The 18,852-nt window shown below is 39.5% G+C and overlaps 1 protein-coding gene across 2 annotated transcripts; it reads left to right on the top strand.

Annotated features, from left to right (window-relative positions):
* The first annotated feature begins 1,093 nt into the window (after positions 1 to 1,093).
* On the top strand, positions 1,094 to 13,909 carry lrrn1 (leucine rich repeat neuronal 1). Of its 2 annotated transcripts, none has more exons than XM_044121550.1 (2): positions 1,094 to 1,465; positions 10,781 to 13,909. In XM_044121550.1, exon 2 carries the CDS (start codon positions 10,947 to 10,949, stop codon positions 13,092 to 13,094), a length of 2,148 nt encoding a protein of 715 aa, XP_043977485.1. In that variant the 5' UTR covers positions 1,094 to 1,465; positions 10,781 to 10,946; the 3' UTR covers positions 13,095 to 13,909. The 2 variants fall into 2 exon arrangements, with proteins under 2 accessions (XP_043977485.1, XP_043977486.1); XM_044121551.1 differs by lacking the exon at positions 1,094 to 1,465 and adding an exon at positions 7,288 to 7,380.
* The last annotated feature ends 4,943 nt before the right edge of the window (positions 13,910 to 18,852 follow it).

Raw genomic sequence — 18,852 nt, 5'->3', positions numbered from 1 at the left:
CTCCTGACCAAAAACAACCAATCACAGCTAGAAGGAGGGTCTTAGAGCTGTCAATCAAACTCATGTACTCGCTGCTAAATGTGCAGAGAAACGACTTACAAGAGAAACCGCGTACCTGCCGTCATTAGTATCTTATGCTAACTAGCAGAGCAGGCTATGCTAGCTGCAGCGCAGCAGAAAGCAAAGGGGAGGTTGAGCAGCGCCATATGAGATAGTGATTGACAGTGGTAAGACCCACCTACTCGTTCTGATTCGTTTTTAGTTAGCACTTGGAGCAAAGGAGCTGAAATTTCTTTTTTTGTACAGTGATTTGTCTCTTACTATACTGTCACGACATTGTGAAAATTTCAACAAATATGAAAAATAATAAAATAAAGTTACACGCTGCAGCTTTAAATATCTTAAAGAAACGTTATCTGAACTGCACACAGTAACTGCATTTAATATTTTCTGAAATTACTGTTATTTGTCAATATTTGTGGAGAAAACAATAGAAATAACATTTCCGATAAAACTGCCAGATTTTTCTTTTTTACGTTATTAATTGAAATTTATCAAGACAACAATAAATCAAAAAGACTTTTTCACGATAAATGCTTAACGATGCAATAAACCGCTAATTACTAACTGTGGACTGTAATTGGTTGCCACTCAGTTTTATTTAGGGGTTTTAGAGTACATAGTGCCAACTACAAATAGCATCCCAAATTCTAGATCTTTCTCAGTAAAACATTTTTGAAGCATTTTCTTTGACTTCACAACACAAAATGACTTTAAAAATGGATTCATCTTGCTGTAAACACCGAGAAGTCCCGGTTCACAGCTTCGTATCTTTTTTTTTTTTCCTTCTCCGGCAGTAATGCCTTGCTCTTACAAGAGCAAGGCATTACCGCCCCCATGCACCGCCACCCCGCCGCCCTCCTCCTGCCTTTGTTCTCATCACAACAAGCCCGGAGCAGATGGTGCTCTGCTTTGCTTTTGGCCGGCGGTGACAGACAGTCGCTCTCAGCCAATGGCCTGCTGGGGAATCAGCTGACTATAGTCTGGACAGCGCCAGGTGTTTTCTGCCTCTTTTTTTTTTTTTTTTTTTTCCCCTGCCTCCCCATCTTGCAATCATTATTCCTCGGCATTCGCGGAGAAAGGAGCAGCAGGAGCAGCAGCAGCATCACCAGCAGCAGCAGTGCGGAAGAATATCATCTGAGTGACAAAGCGGTCTGGTCGCGCGGCAGGTTGGGGAAATCTGTCTCTGCAGACCGCATCATGCGTCTCTCTCCGAGGCGCTCTGGGGATCTGACCGACTGATGGGACGCGCCGTAAACAGCCAGAGCTCCGGAGGAGACAGGGATGTCTGATGAACCCGTTCACCTGCAGCTCTGTAGCGTTCCCCTTTTTTCTCTACTGAGGCGTTCACCTGGATAAAGGGGCCGCGCGCTTGGTGAACGTGAAGACCTGGAATGCCAACAAGGTGAGAGCGGCAAAGAATGGACATTCTTTACAATACCCTTGACAAAAAAATAAAATAAAAAGGAGGGGAAAGAAACCCTGAAATTTGATTTGTTTTTCTCAAAGAAAAACAAATCAAGTAGCGTACCGGTTAAAAGACAAACCGGTACGCTACTAAAACACAAGGGCGACGACTGAATACGCAGACGCACTCAAGGGCATTATGATTTATTTAGATAAACAGACTTGGTCGAGGACAGCTCCGTGATTTTTGTTTACATTTAACAAGCCCAAGTCAGCCTCTTGTAGTGCGTCAAATGCAATTCCACGGAAAGCAAACTTTGATCTCCGTTGCGGCAGGCGGCTCGCCGTGCCCGCGTGCGTGTGTGGTGATGTGATTTGCATATTAATGTTAAAGTAGAACCCAGCAGATGTCTCGATGCCTCCTCCGTTTTGAGCGACAAGTCGTCCGGTCTTCGCTCTTGGGGGAGGTGGAGGGGCAAGTGGTGGTGGCCGTATGGAGGGGGATAAAGCCGGGGCCCTTTCGCAGGAGATGCGCCGCTGAGAATGGGGTTGCGTTAGCGGGGGGTCTATTGTGGTCCGCGAACGCCGCTTCTGTCACTGCAGCTGTTGCGCTTTTGTGACGGCCGGGGGTCGGAGGGTGGAGGGCGGCCCCGGCTGCTGACTTGTTATCGGATCGGTTCTGGAAGGTGGATCGAATCTGCACTTCACTGCTTGGTTTCTGGTTTGGTCCAAAAGATTTGTGTTGTTGTTGTTGTTGTTTTTCTGGTTTAGTTGTACATTATTCCAAATTACAAATGTGGATAAAACTTATTCCGCTAATATCGGAAAAAAAACACAATTTCGCAATTTGGTGTTTCCAATAAACAAGAAACGCAAATAAAATCACACCCGAATGAGTTTGGTCATTATAAAACATGCTGCGCCTCATCTTCCTACCACTTCCTGTTTTCTTCATCTTTCCCAGCAGTGGTAACATCCGGCTGTTGATCACGTGCTACAGCCGAAAAACCACATCATCCTAGTGCTTAAACTTTTTATGGAAAAAACAGGAGTTTTCTTGAAATTTGCCTGTTTCCATTAAGTGAATTTATTTTCTCAATTCCAATTTGCACATTTTCGTGGTCGATGGAAACACAGCTAATGAAATTGTGGAACCTGCTTGTCTCTTGTTGTGTTTACATCAAATCAGTACTAAAAGAATTTTGGAAAGGTTAAATATTAGGCATTTAAATAATTATTTTAGTATGGCAAACATATTTTTAAGTGTAAAATTGCTAATTAGTCCAAGATTTTAGTGTAGTTAGACTAGTGGTGAAACTTGATCAAAGTTTTTAATCGAGTTGCATTGTTTGCAGTTAATCTTAGCAAATAATCGCAATTTAATTAAAACCAAATATTGACATAAAAAAGCAACATTATCGATTCAGAACCCCTTTTTACTGGCAAATTATTGACTAAATACATATGTGAACACAGCAACAAAGGTATTTACTGTCTTTCATCTGTTGTTTAGATTATTCAACCGTCAGATTGGTGCAATTTACTAATACAAATCAATCATGATCAGTAAAATCAAGGCTTTTTTGGCTTTTTGAGGAAAAAAATTACAACAACCCCATTTAATGTCAAAGTGAAATCTGATTTCTTCAAAAATGACAATTTTTTTTTACATAAAATAAGTGATTGCATTGATGTTCACCCCATTTAAAGTAGGTGACCTAACTCAACGAAGCTCAAGTTAATTGGTGCTACTGGTCTCCCAGTGAGTGGAATGGAGACCAGCTGAGTGCAGTGACTGTGTCTCGATCTCAAGTGATGGTGCTATAAAGACAGTTGTGTCTGGAAGGCCTATTCACTTTTATGTATAGTCCAACTGGGATCAACAATGTATACTTTGCAGGTAAACTGTAATAGCTGGAAGTTGGGGGAGCAAATTAAACTCAGTTTGTCAGTATTTATCTTCACAAAGGGAGTTAAAAACAAGTAAACAGCAATCCCACGGTGAGAAACAGAACCACAGAATATCAAGTTGAAAAAAAAAAAAAACCCGGGTTAACTAGACCCAACGTTCCACTACTTTTAACGTCTAATTTGCTGTTTAACATATAATAACACATACAACGCTGCACACTAATCCACTCTCTCTCACACGGACAACAAGTGAAATATTTTTATCTTGATACAGACGACTAAGCAGCCACTTTCCCCTGAGGTGCATCGCAGGTGTGCGGGGAGGGGTTGTTGGGGAAACAACAGAGCCGGTGGTTAGGAGCTTCAAGCTCCTCCCCCTCCCTTCCCAACACCACCTTTAGGTCCCAGCGGTGTGCAGCAGACTGGGTTAGCGAACCTCCACGGCTCCTTTAAGACGAATGGTTTAAGATATTAACCCTTTCCCCTGCAATAGGTTGACGCGTCATTATATCTAATGACGGCAACAGCAAGGCTTAATCTGCGACAGGTGTGATTTTTCTAGCAGAAAGAGCAGATTTTTCTAGAAAGTTATGCAGTCCCATTCAATGAGTTAGAGTATTATTAAAAAGTGAAACACATTACATAGATTAATTCCACACAGACGGATGTTTGGTGGCTTTTATTCCTGTTGGTTCCTGTAATGATTTTCCACTAAGGATGCGCCGATCCGATGCAGAAAAGCAAAGCTGAACTAACTTCAAATCTTTCCTCTTATGTAATATAATGTAATATAATCTTCAGAAGTACCGACAGGGAATGTTTAAGTGTGTGGGTATGAAATTATTTGTTTACAGGTAAGAAATTGACATTTCAAATCGATGAAATGGCAAAATGCCTGGAACCCACAGCGGAATGCTAGCGTTTGTTTTAGCCATCACTCTTTATACACATGCTCCGAAGCAAAGTTGTTATAGTTAACTAAAACTAGTGGAAAACAAAAAACAAAAACTGAAATTGAGAAAACTTTACTGTGCGTTTATGAAACTAAAATATACAGAAATGAGAGAAATAACATCCGTTTTGTGTTTATGAATGTATTTATTTATAGCCTTTCTAGCTGATGTGAAGTTAATTTTTTTCCCCTTCTTAAGCAGTTGTCGGTAAGTTACAACATTTCATTCTCCTCCTCTGTAGTCTGTGAAACGGCGACAGCAAAAGTTGAGATGAAACACCAAAGTCAGTTGGTTGTTCAACAATAATCGACTACATTTTTTTGAACGTGATATCCTCTGTTGAGTATTATAAAAATACTTTGGCCTTTTTGAGTACCTAAAAATTTACCAAACTATGAAAAAAACTTAAACTTACATCTGCAACCTGAAGTAAAACTAAACAATATTTTACAAATAACTAATAAAAACTAGCAAACACGCCACTGCTAACTGAATTAGAGAAACAAAAGCTCACAACGAAATAAAAACAAACTGTGACGAAAAACCCAAAACTATTATAACCCTGCTGTGAGGTCTTTTTGAACACACAAAGTCTTCCTCATGCTAGGAATATTCTAATTAAGCTCATTTCCTGGATCTCTCTCCTCATCTTTACTACAAACATATTTAACAAAATGCTCGATTTTTCCATTTTGGTCTCCCATAAGGACGATCCACGCTCGCAGGCATGGGCACATTTCCGAATGTGCACTGATTTTTACGGGTGTCGTTTTGGCGGTGATTAAAATGCTCAGCCAGATAATGTGTCCTGGCATCATTGAAGGGTTCTTTCCTCCATGGGAGGACACAGATGCGTTTTGTCAGATTGCAGGAAATTAATCACAATAGGACAATGCCAACATGTGAGTTGCCTGGAAAGTAAGTGCCAAGCTTCCATTAGTGTGTGCATTGGGTAAGTGTAGCAGGTATAAATGGATGAACCAACATAAGTGGGATCACCAGAGCATGTTTTTCCCAACATGATTATTTTGTACGTTTGTTTCGTGCCGCAAACTTGAAGAAAATTTGTTGCACAGATTAAACAGCAGGGTGCCGACTTTGACTTCTTGCTTTAATCTCGTCTCCGCTCTTCCGTCAGAACGTCGTTTTAAATGCAACTCTTTAGAAATGAACTAACCTCCTGTTTTCACTTACATAACTGTCATGTTTAGCATTAAAGGGATCAGTGACAATGCGACTCTAAATTCCATGAACGCGAAAGTAGACAAAGCCGTCAGCGTTTACCAAAATGGGGAAAATGTAAGATTAGCAACAGGATTAACCCTGTTTTCAGTGAACAGAAGAGCAGAAAGCAAAACAACAGATGATTGTTTACTGCTAAATTTGGCTTATGTTGTTGAATTATAGTATTTTCTGGAATTGTTTGTTGGTTTGTTTGTTTTTTATTACTGATAGATTGTTTGGTTATGATTTAATTTCCAATAGCTTTAGGGGTTATTTAGAAAGCATTTTCATAAAAGTTGCTATATAAACAAGAATACATGTTGAATTAGTTCTCTAGTCAGTTCTTCTGGTTTACAGGACGTCTCTCCAGAGAAATACACAGTTTCAGACGGGGATGTTCTTATCTGGCATGTTAAGAATTCTCTATCATCTCAAAAAGCACATCTTGAAATAGAAAATGCAGAATATTGATTGTTAAAAAGACAACATTTTCTTTACAAGAGTCTTCCAGAGTATCCTTTGGGGAATTGAGCTTTATTGCTCTGTTGCAGTATGATACCTTAATATGTTTTATTAAGCACATTTGAAACCATCTTAGCATTACCAGAGAAGCTAAAATCTACAGTCTTTCTTATGTCCGCTCTTACAGCCAATCGGCGGCAAGGAAAAAATAAATGTCACTTCTGGTTCCAAACACTAGCCAATAGTGTGTCAAGTAGTATTGTGCCCAGTTATTTCAGCTTCTTAAACTCCATTTCCTTTCAAATATTATAGATATTCCCTATTGGAAAATCCCTGACTGGGCGGATTATCTTCTAAAAAAAATGTAATCACGTTCTACAGAAAAGTCTATGGATTGCTGAGTCAGCGAATAGACAGGAGTCCACTGTAACTAATTAAGAATAAAATATTTTCCTTTCATTCCTGCTATGCAATTTGTGCTCCTTTCAGAAAGACAAAAATTTTAATGTTGTCCGTAAAGAGGCCCATTAAATTTTTGATCTGCTTCCCATGCATCATGTGTAAACCGTCATTATGGGACACTTATTCAGCTAAATTTCCTTTGCTACAATGTAAAACATTTTTAGTAGCCTTTTGTTTACAGTTCTGTGACAATCCTGTCCTGTAAGCCCGTGTTCTGGCTTGAAAACAAACAGGCTGGAATAATGTTTTGGTTTCTGTAGTCTCTAAAATCTTATTCCCTTTTTTACTACCATGACTTATTTTTGCTTTAAATGCAGCGGTCAGTATGAAAAATGACATCATGTGCCATAACCCTGAACTTGTTGTTTCCGGTTCCGCACATATGTTGCTTTCTAATTAAAGTGCTGAAGAACCTGTTTCGCTCCTCCCTGGGTCTGAATTCAGCGCTCTTGCTCCGCAGCTAATCGCCTCCTCAGCATCTCCATCTGCTAATCCGAACTGGCACAGCAATAGTCACAATATAAAGTGCTTTAGCTTAAAAACAACATCCTGCCTGCCTCTCAGACGCTCCGCCCCGTCTCGTAGGGAATCCCCGGAATAGGAGGAGAAGTGCACCGTTCTCCTCTCCCCCAGCGCTGTTGCCAGGCAGTTTATGTACATTCCCATGTATTGCCCAGCTTTCTGGGTCCAAAGCCTCTTAAGCGCTATCTTCTTGAGCTGTTGTTTACCCTTAAGAAGGTGGATGCCGCATGGCTCCGGACTAGGCGAGGTGCCTCCTAAATAGACCTAATTGAGTTAGGGATTGTCTTAAGTGTTGGCTTTGTGCTGCAAGTACTCAGGCTTGTTAAACACCTGCTGGCTTCCTAATCTTGCTAACGAGTGAGGCTGTCGCACAAAGACGGTACGTTTGGTCACAATATGCGGAAATAAAATGAGAAAAATTGTTTTGGGGCTTGATGAGGATCTGTTTCTTACAAAGTAAACAAGCTAGCTGATATTAGCTTCTGATAACTAATATAACTAGCTATTAAATTAGCTTCTATGTTAACTAATATTATATATTAGCTAATACATTAGCTGGTTGTTAGCTACCTAACTATTAGCTAATGTGTGTATAGCTAATATCAGCTAGCTTTTAGGTAATATTAGCTCATATTTATTACACATTAGCTGGAAAGCTTGCTGATATCAGCCTGTTATACACATTAGCTAGTTGAGATAGCTGCTCAAGTAGCTAGCCTGTATTCAGCTGCTTAAACTACTGGGTTGGAGATTTTTTCTTTTGTAGATAAAAACATTTGCATTGACTGGTGGTGACACAGTATGACATGATCATTTAGGTTTTATTTACGTCGTTCCAACAGTATTAGCTACATAAGACTGACTGTCTTTTAACTTGACATCATGTTATAATGTTATTACCTCAATAAAAACTTACCTGTAGCGTTGCCTTGATTCTTTCGTGCATGTTTGAGAAATCCTCGAATCTCCCATGGCAACCATTCAGATTTGTATAACGTGTCACAGAGCAGCCCTACCCTACGACTCCCCAATTTGGAGTTTCGGAAAGAGCATGAACTTCTTAAAGAGACGGAGTCCATATTTGAAGGCGTTAAATTGCAAAGTCAAATTTCTTTTAAGTCACTTTTGATATGAACAGCATTTCTATAACAACTGAAGGTAACATAATAACTTGATTGTGCTATAAAATGACACTACGTGGCTGGAAAACACATAATACCACCCTTTAAACACATTGCTGAATAAAACAGGTGTATATAATGTAATTCCATTTATCCATCAGCTGTTTTTTTTTCTTTATTTTTTTAGCAATTCATCCCAACTCTCAGCCACTTAAACCCAGTTTCGCTATTAGTTAGATTTTTGATGCTTCTTTCTGCACAGAAACATGCTTAGTTTAACATGCATACTTGGACCTTTGCACTGGCATATGCCCTTTTTCATTATATTGGTAGCTCAGGTGAGTATATACCATCTACTCATAGTAGAAGAACAAAACAATTCAAACAACTCACTAAAACCAGGAAGATAGAGCACATAACACCAGTTTTAAAGTCTCTCCACTGGCTCCCTGTAGCTCAAAGAATAGACTTTAAAATACTGTTGTTAGTTTATAAATTACTGAATGGTTTAGCACCACAATACATTAAAGATCTGCTGCTGTTGTATCAACCTTCCAGAACCTCTCAGGTCTTCTGGTTCTGGTTCTGCTCTGCATCCCCAGAACCAGAACCAAACCAGGAGAAGCAGCATTTAGCATCTATGCACCAAAAATCTGGAACAAACTTCCAGAAAACTGTAAAACAGCTGAAACACTGACTTCCTTTAAATCTCAACTAAAAACCCACTTGTTTAGAGTTGTATTCGAAACGTAATCCATTGCAAATTTATTGACAGAGTCTGACTTGATGTTGTGTTTTGATTGTTGATTCTATGTTGCATTGTATTTTTGTGTTTGATTTGATGTAAAGCACTTTGAAATGCCTTGCTGCTGAAATGTGCTATACAAATAAAGTTTGATTGATTGATTGATTGATTGACTGATTGAAAAGAAAGCATGAAGGAAGTGCTGCTTCACCAGAATATCAATACAGATTTGGTTTATTTTGGACCTAAATGGGGGGAAACTGGGAACAGACTGGACATATGTACTGTTATCATTACATCACATTTGTTTTACGTCCACCAGTCTGAGACAGATTGCAGCTTGAACTTAATGTGGACACTGTAAAAACATGCTGAGAAGCACATGTGAGGCCGGTCTTAGTTCACTCTAGTTCTGCTAGAAGACGAGAAATGTAACATTCATGGGTTACTGATCCACAACCAAATGAAAGAGGATGGATTTTTTTTTTTATTCTGTGATACCAGGTAGGAATCCATAGTAGATAAAAAGGCTTGTGTTGGTCTGAAACCACAGCTCAGGCTTTTGTCTGTGACTTTTAGTAACATAAAAGTCAGATTTTGCTCCGCTGTCTGAGATTTTTCATAGTTCATCTATTTTTTGTGCTTACTGTTTTGAGTCGTTTCCCCCCCCCCTATAGTTTCAAGTGTCTTTGGAGAGATTTTCATCAAGTTAGACATCATATTAAGGCCATTTATTATTACATTACGTAAAATACTGCATACATTTTCTCATTCGTCTATTATTTTTAGACACTCAATAGAATGATAAAAAAAAAACAACAACTAGACTTTCTTAAATCTTTCCACCGTCTTTAGCCTAATTTCTGAATGCTCACAATATGACAATAAAAATGTAGATGTGCAAATTATTGTTGCTTTCTTTAAGGTTTGGCGCTGACTGACATCTCATAATGTTTAATGATGTTCCGAAAAGGATAATGACGGCGTCCTTGTGGGCCTGGTGGGTAGATGAAAGCCCTCAATGCAACTTGATTTCTTTCCAGCCCAGGCCAGCTTTTTGTACACGGACTGTAATGAGCTGAACTTGCATTTTTGTGAAACTGTTGATGATGCACATTACTCAGTCTCACGAGAATAGCTCCACAGCTAAAGATACTGTTCCCTGTCAATTTTGCTGTCTTATTTAACACACATGGGTTAGGATGAGGACGAAATGTCATAAAATAGTAAAAAACACAAATTCAGGAGATTGGGCAAAAATGTGGGTAAGCGTTGGCTTATGTGTTTACAACAAGTGTGAGATTTTAGTATTTAGTGATTCACATACAACAGAGAATTAGGACCATACTAATAAAAAAAATTATGAGTATAAAGGAAGACAATTACAAGAACGAAGTCATGATATTGCGAGAATAAAGTCAAAATAATCTGAAAAAAATAGTCATTGTATTACCAGAATAAATCGTGCAAGTATAGAGTCAAAATAATATGAGAATATAGTAGAACTTTGAGAATAAAATAATATTACAAGAAAAAAATAATATCACAAGAATAAAGTCATGATGATATGACTTTATTCTTGTAATATTATTACTATATTCTGGTAATTTTATCTTTTTGTTTTCCTAACCTGGCTCTATTTCTCCGTCGTACACAGCAGATCACAAAAATGATCTTTCATAAAAACATTTCTAAATGTGATAAATCTCTGTAGGTACATTGTTCCATGCAACAGTTGTATATATCGGGGCACTCTTTGCTTTTCGATTATGTTCTCAGACAAAGCTCATAACCTTTTAACATTATCTTAGGGAATAGTTTGGAACATTTCCTAAAAATGTATTGTTTTTTATTCAATATTCTCCTCTTTTCCATCACCCTCCAATTCTAACTTCTTTGTTCTTCTTTTCCAGATAATCCTCCATCACCAGAATCCCTGCCTGTAATTTCTACCCCCGACTTTGTCTCGAGAACCTCCCATTTCCTGGGCTTAAAGGCTTAATCGGTAGCAAGTCTGGTTGATGACTGTTACAAACCTTCCTCCAAAGTCCACTGACCAGCCTCCTATCCCTTCCCAGTATGGCTAGATGGAAGATGGACAGCTGTGCTCAGGTTCTTGGTGGCTTGGTTCTGGCATCTGTAGCACTCTCTCTTGTCCAAAGCAATGACTGCCCTCAGCTGTGCGTGTGTGAAATCAGACCCTGGTTCACCCCTCAGTCCACCTACAGAGAAGCTACAACAGTGGACTGCAATGACCTTCGCCTAACACGGATCCCGGGAAACCTGTCCAGTGAAACTCAAGTTCTCCTCTTGCAGAGCAACTACATCGCTAGGACCAGCGAGGAACTGGAGCAACTCTTCAACCTGACAGAACTGGACCTGTCTCAAAATAACTTCAGTACAATTCGAGATGTTGGTCTCACCAACATGTCCCAACTCACCACGCTTCATCTGGAGGAGAACCAGATCATGGAAATGCCCGACTACTGTCTGCAGGACCTTAGCAACCTGCAGGAACTCTACATCAACCACAATCACATCAGCACCATTTCTGCCAAGGCCTTCTCTGGGCTTCATAACCTACTCAGGCTTCACCTCAACTCCAACAAGCTCAAAACCATCAGCAGCCAGTGGTTTGATTCTACGCCAAATCTGGAGATACTCATGATCGGAGAGAACCCGGTTGTTGGAATTATGGACTTTAACTTCAAGCCGCTGGGCAATCTGAGGAGTTTGGTTTTAGCCGGGATGGATTTGAAAGATATTCCTGGAAACGCCTTTGTGGGACTTGACAATCTCGAGAGCCTCTCTTTCTACGACAACAAGTTGGTTGGAGTGCCTCAGAGAGCCCTTCAGAAACTACCAAACCTGAAATTCCTGGATTTAAACAAAAACCCAGTACACAAAATACAGGAGGGGGATTTCAAGAACATGCTCAGATTGAAGGAATTGGGGATAAATAACATGGGAGAGTTGGTTTCTATTGACCGTTACGCTTTGGACAACCTTCCTGAGCTCACTAAACTAGAGGCAACAAACAACCCCAAGTTCTCTTATATTAATCGGCAGGCCTTTCGGGATGTCCCAGCTTTGGAGAGCCTAATGCTAAACAACAATGCCCTGAATGCCCTTTATCAGTCCACTGTGGATGCTCTGCCCAACTTGCGAGAGATCAGCATCCATAGCAACCCTCTGCGCTGTGATTGCGTCATCCAGTGGATGGGTTCCAACAAAACCACAGTGCGATTTATGGAGCCGCTGTCCATGTTCTGCTCGATGCCGCCAGAGGTCAGGGGGATGCATGTGCGTGAAGTGCTGCAGAAAAGGTTACTAAATCAGTGTTTGCCCCTGATCTCTCACGATACCTTCCCCACCCACCTCAGTTTAGAAATTGGAATGACCTTGGATTTGGACTGCAGGGCTATTTCACAGCCTGAGCCTGAGATCTATTGGGTGACACCAATGGGACACAAGGTTATGACTGACACTTTGTCTGACAAGTACCGCCTTAGCAAAGAGGGGACACTGAGAATTTCCCACATCCAAGTTGAAGACTCCGGCAGGTACACCTGCGTGGCTCAAAACTCTGAGGGAGTTGACACAAAAGTGACAGCGATAAAGGTCAACGGCACTCTGCTGGACAACACGCAGCTCTTAAAGATCTACGTCAAACAGACGGAATCGCACTCCATCCTCGTCTCCTGGAAAATAAGCTCAAACGTCATGGCCTCCAACCTCAAGTGGTCGTCCGCAACTATGAAAATCGACAACCCTCACATCACTTACACTGCCAGGGTTCCCGTGGACGTCCACGAGTACAACCTGACGCATCTTCAGCCGGCGACCGAGTACGAAGTGTGCCTCACCGTATCCAGCGTCCAGCAACAGCCGCAGAAGTCGTGTGTGAATGTCACGACGAAGCAAGCGGCCTTCGCGGTGGAAATATCCGATCAAGGGACCAACACGGCTCTGGCCGCAGTCATGGGAACGATGTTTGCGCTCATCAGCCTGGTTTTACTGGGCGTTTACACTGCCAAGAGGTGGAAGAGAAAGAATTATCACCATTCCCTGAAGAAGTACATGCAGAAGACCTCATCGATACCGCTAAATGAGCTGTACCCCCCTCTCATTAACCTGTGGGAGGCAGACAGTGAAAAGGAGAAGGAGGGCACCTCGGAGACCAAGCCCAGCCAGGTCGACACGACGCGCAGTTACTACATGTGGTGAATGAAGGATTTCATCAGGAGACACACAAACGTCATTGTTTAAGTAGCACAAATATACACACTCGCTTCTTTGTCTTAATATATAATGTTTTTTTTTCCATTGCTTAATTATTTCTCTCTTCTGTTTTCTTGGGCTGGATTGAACAATAAGCCAAGATTTTCACATCTAATATCGCACGCTGTTTTTTGACCTCACGTGTTTTTGACACACACCGTGGCAGCTTCACTTAGCCTTCTGAACTTCGTAGTCACGGCGCTTTACTTTTAGCACTCATTTTTATGAACCGGGCATGAAGCATCGTCATGGATACAGTGCGACAGAAAAGGCCAGGCTGAATCTCAAACTGGGTTTTTTTTAGCAACAGAACTGTTACCAGACTTCAGTTTTTCCTTTCTGTTGTAAGACAGTTTCACTATTGACTGTTGTGCACTCAAATATATAAATATATATATATATATATACTAATTTGTCTATCAACTCAAATGTAAACCGACAAAGTACATTTAGACTTGATATACTGTCTACTGAATAATGTTAGAAATTCTACTGTAATGTTGTATCAGCTATGACTTGATTTTACTTTTTGTACATTCAAATAAAAAGTATGTTTGATTTAGACTTTTAAGTTTGCAGGGTACTGTAAACCAGCAATAGAAATATGAATGTTATAACCTCGCTAAGTAGATGTAAGGCTTTTTATAATTCTTACAAAGTTTGTTTCTTACATTGCTAGAGTGTCTACAATCACTGTTTTCTTTCAAGTTTACACAAAGCGTGTAATGAGGAGCAACTCCAATAAAATCTTCTTTTAATCATGTTTTCTAACCTATGACTTCAAGGGAATATGTCATTATTGAAACCCATTCAATTAGACAGTTGTGATCAGAAGTTAAAATGCCTTTTTAGCTTTTAGAAATATTTTTGGACTGCTAAGCTTCTGATGGGAGGCAGATTTTATGTGCGACATCATAAAATGTTTTTTTTTTTTTTTTCATACATTCGCTGAAAGGCTGTTCAGAGAGGAAGAAGTCATTACTCCAAAAACGACATACAAATTCAGATCAGTCTGCAAGTCCATTCAGGGATAAATGCCTTATTCTTTTGGAGATGTTTCCTGTAGAAAGAAATTAAAATAAGTATAAAATAAGTTTTGGCTTATTGTTACATTTGGAGGGGAAAAAGGGAGAGTTTGAAATCTGGAGAACACCGTCCTGTATATTTTATATTTTGCCTTATTTTCCCAAATCTTTACATAGTTCTCGCCAATTCACAACAAATGCTGTCTCAAGAATCACTTCACTTTATTTATCCATACACTCCACTTGCATGTGTTATTGAACTCTTTCATGGTAATTAAACACTTCTTTTGTTGCCATCAATGAGTTTCTGGAACATTGACAGAAAGAGAATAGAGTTCATTTAAAAAATTTTAATGAAAGCTTTTTCAAGGTCATTCCAGATGTATGTCATTAGCTGGCACTATCCATCTCCCTGCACCAGTTTCAATGTGTTTGGGATCATTGTCTTGTTCACACACCCATAAGCATCACCGGCTGCTTTTCTGTTGCAAATGTGCGCAAAACGTTGTTGACATTCCACTAATATAAAAAAAAAAACACAAAACTTTGAAATTGTTTCTAATAACAAATGCAATAGAAATCATATGTGAAGAAGTTTGTTCCCGCAGTAAGTCATTTTATTACCGTTTGTTTGAACATTGTGCTTTTATTACCCTTCTTTATATGTCCTCTCTCTCTCTCTCTCTCTCTCTCTCTCTCTCTCTCTCTCTCTCTCTCTCTATATATATATATATATATATATATATATATATATATATATATATATATATATATATATATATACAATTCAGCCTAGAAAAGATTTCAAAAGGTTTAAAGTTTACCCAAACTACTCTTCATCCACATTCAGAGATAAATATTTTTATTTTTTGTACTTGTCTGGAGTTTCAGTCTTGACTTCCCATTGATGCCATTTGGAACTGATATTTCCTGACAGTTGTTCGATAATTGAAAACACTGCCATGTAAATACAGTATAACAATACTGCATACATACACCCTATTTTAGTTTATTCTAAACAGAGTTTCTGTAGATTATCATCAATATGCTGCTTCAACATTGATTAAATCGCTAAATGAAGCGACTGTAGTTTCCTGAAGGAGACATGGCTTTATTGTTAAACTCTTATCGTTCTCCTACAGAAAGATGTTTTCATACGGAGCAGTTTGCTGAAATGCTATGCTAACATTAGCATGTTCACCCTCTGTTTTGATAGGACTTGTTGATAAATCAGTTTGTAACATAATTTGGGTGGGTTCCGGTAAATTGAGTCTGAAGGAAAGTTCACCAGACAAACAAATCGGGATATGAAGGAGACTTTTACATGACAGTAACGTCATTCAACACATTCTCATGGTTCGCTACATTCAATAGGAAGTCACATTTTTGAACTACAAAATGGCAATTTATTCTTCTTTTCCGCTCATTTTTAGTTGCAAAATATCAGAAAAGGCTGCAGAAATGTGGCTTTTGTAGGCAGAGGAAGGATGACCTTTAGTAAACCTTCCACACTAAAACCTCAACTGTAATGCATCCACTGCCATGCTTTTATCTGCAGGAAACCAATAAGCTCTTTTTCCCTCAGACTCAGCAGGTAACCTAGTAACAGACCGGAAATCAGCTCGGCGGGACAGCTATCAATGAAAGCTTTTCAAAGCGTGTGCTGCTGCTGCTTGCGCTGTGTCCCATCCCAGTGGCTTGTTTCCATGACAACTCCCATCCACCTGCGAGCTTTGGCTGCTGAGTGAAAGACGTCCCCAGTGCCTGGGATCTAACTGACAAGGTTAACGCCCTGCAGGTGGGAAACCACAGAAAAATCTTGTCCATTTTCAAAGGTGTGAAGAATAAGCGGGTTCTGCAGCAAAGGCGAACCTCCCTCTGCTGAATGCAGGAGGAAGTTCCTCAAAATGAAAATAAAGTGGAATTTCTTGGGGGGTGGGGGGCGGGGGGTTGGATATGCTAATCTAATTATGCAAATAATAATAATCATGAAAAAAAACTGAATAAAAATGTAAAATTCCATTTTCAGAACATGAACAGATCCATCTTACTGGCTCAACCCCCCGAATATTGATTTCTGAACTCTTTCTGAGTTAAAACATTAGCATTGTTGTTTCTAAATGGACATGAACTTGTTTTCTTTGCTTTATTTGAGGTCTGGAAGTGCTGCATGTTTTTTGTTATTGTGACTATTTCTCATTTTCTGCAAATAAATGCCAAATTGTTGCTTGGATTTTCACAGACATGTTGTCAGTAGTTCATAGAATAAAAGAACAATGTTCATTTTTACCTAAACATTTACCTATAAAGAGTAAAATCAGAGAAATTGATCATTTTAAGTGGTCTCTTAATTTTTTCCAGAGCTGTACAGATAAACTACAATCCAGTAAAAGTGACCATAGTCAAAATACAGTCACCTTATTGAACGAATCAAGTTAATGTTATCCAAAATGCTAGCTTTAGCCAACATGATAGCAACAGCTGTTAAGCTAACATTAACTACAAGGCTAATGTTAGCTAAACATGTCTTATTTTTAGTTGTCAAAATACGTAAGTAACAAAAGCTACACAGAGTTGAGCCAAAAGTTATTCATAAGGCTGCGCAGAGGATCGCTGGAACACTTCCTTCGTTTATAGCAACAGAATTCCCAGGAGGGCTGGCAGCATCATCAGGGACTTTCCCCTCCCACTGAGTAGCTTCTTTATACGGCTGCCCTCCGGCAGCCGCTATAGGAGCACAGCAGGCGGAACATCCACGCCGAAGTACGGCTTTCTCCCAAATGCTGACAGGCTGGTAAACAAAACCAAGCTACACATATACAGCCTCGTTTATGCATGTGTTTGCTGTATATGTCAGGTTTTTTTCCTGGTCTTACTCTAAATTAGTAGAGAAATCCAAGGTTTTCTGCTGTAAAAAACACAAACAAAAACATGCAGGTGACACTGTGCTAATATAAACGTTGTATAATGTCGCGTTTGGGGTCTCTCTTTACTAACATGTATCTTTGAAGAGATCCATCCATCCATTTTCTGTTCACCCTTGTCCCTGATGGGGTCAGGAGGGTTGCTGGTTCCAATCTCCAGCTACGTTCTGGGCGAGAGGCGGGTTCACCCTGGACAGGTCGCCAGTCTGTCGCAGGGCAACACAGAGACATACAGGACACACAACCATTCACACACACATCACACCTAGGGAGAATTTAGAGAGACCTATTAAATCATATTTTTGGACCGTGGGAGGAAGAACCCGGAGAGAACCAGGAAACAACCCCTGCATGCACAGGGAGAACATGCAAACTCCATGCAGAAAGACCCCGGGGCGGGAATCAAACCCAGGGCCTTCTTGCTGCAAGGCAACAGCTCTACCAACTGTGCCACTGTGCAGCCCGAGAGTAAATACTAGTCGTTTTTAATAATTATTTGCATTATTTTCCTCTAGCTTATAGAAAACTTTCATCGCAGTGGGCTGAACGACTGAGAAGAGGAACCCAAGAAATCAGTCATTTTTGGGTCTCTTTAGTTTTTGGAACTCAAACCCAAATTTTTGCTGCTATCAACTTTAAAGAATGGTAAAACATAAGCCTCTACAGAAACACTTTTTATCACTGAAAGCAGAAATGTACTTCCACTTGAGAAAAAGCACAGCAGTTTTTTTCTTTCTCTCTTAAGCAAAGTGCCACCATCCACTGTCATTTGTAATCCTCACAAGAGCAAAGCTTTGACGGTTCACTTCCCTCTACTGTAACGAAATGTGACATATGAGGAAAGTAACCGCTGCCACTTTTTAGAGGGATCAGCGTCGGTTCTTCTCCTTGTTTCAGCGGAGGTGTGAGTTTACACCTCTTGATGGAAGCAGGCGGTTGTCATGCAGGGACAACACTGGTGAGTTTGTGTTGTTGTTCCAGATCCTCAAATACAAAAAAGTAGAGCTGTACTCCATTAGATAAACAACGTAATATTCTGTCATTAATATCAGCATTCTGGTATTGCAATAAAAATGTTAATTATTTGCCAAGTACCAACATTTTCCTCCCTCTTTTCTTTCTGTTGTAAATTCATTATGCTTCTGTACGGAGTTAAATTTGGGCCACAAAGTTTGTTCAAAAGAAGAAAAAAAAGAGTCGGAAACTGAAAATTTCCTTTCCAGTTTCAGATTTTGTACGATGTTCAAAACTGCTTTTCAGATTTAAGTTTTTCGATTTGAATCTGAAATCAGCAGATTCGAGTAAAAACAAAGTTTTCTCCTATAAAAAGTATTTTCAGATTCAGGTTGGTTTTTTTTTACTTGAATCTGAAAAGTAGTTTGAACATTATTTTTTTTTCAGTTTGAAGACTTTTATTCAGTTTCTGTTTCTTTCCAGTGTCACATCCCTTTTTCCACTTTCAAATCTTTTTAATTTAAATTAGTTTTTTCAGTTTCAAACTTTAAAAAAAATAATTTTATAGATCTACAAAACTAGTTTTAAACTGAAGAAAAGTTTGAAATTGAAAAAAGTTTGAAGCTCTTAAAACGTTTTTAGTTTCAGCTTAAAACCATTTTTCTCAGATCATTTATTTTCCTTTTGAACAAGCTTATTGGCCCCAATTTTGCTCCATACTTTTGCTCGACATACCAGAAAAATTCACCTGACGCTGCTGGTCTTATGCAAAGCTGCTGGAAGGAAACAAATAAAGGCATT

Source organism: Gambusia affinis, linkage group LG07 (genome assembly GCF_019740435.1).
Source record: "Gambusia affinis linkage group LG07, SWU_Gaff_1.0, whole genome shotgun sequence".
Taxonomy (NCBI): Eukaryota; Metazoa; Chordata; class Actinopteri; order Cyprinodontiformes; family Poeciliidae; genus Gambusia; species Gambusia affinis.
The sequence above is the reverse complement of the archived record's forward strand: the minus strand, read 5'-3'. Positions and strand labels throughout refer to the sequence as shown.

Coding starts and splice junctions, on each gene's coding strand:
- lrrn1 (XM_044121550.1), top strand. CDS start 10,947: ATGGCTAGATGGAAGATGGACAGCTGTGCTCAGGTTCTTGGTGGCTTG.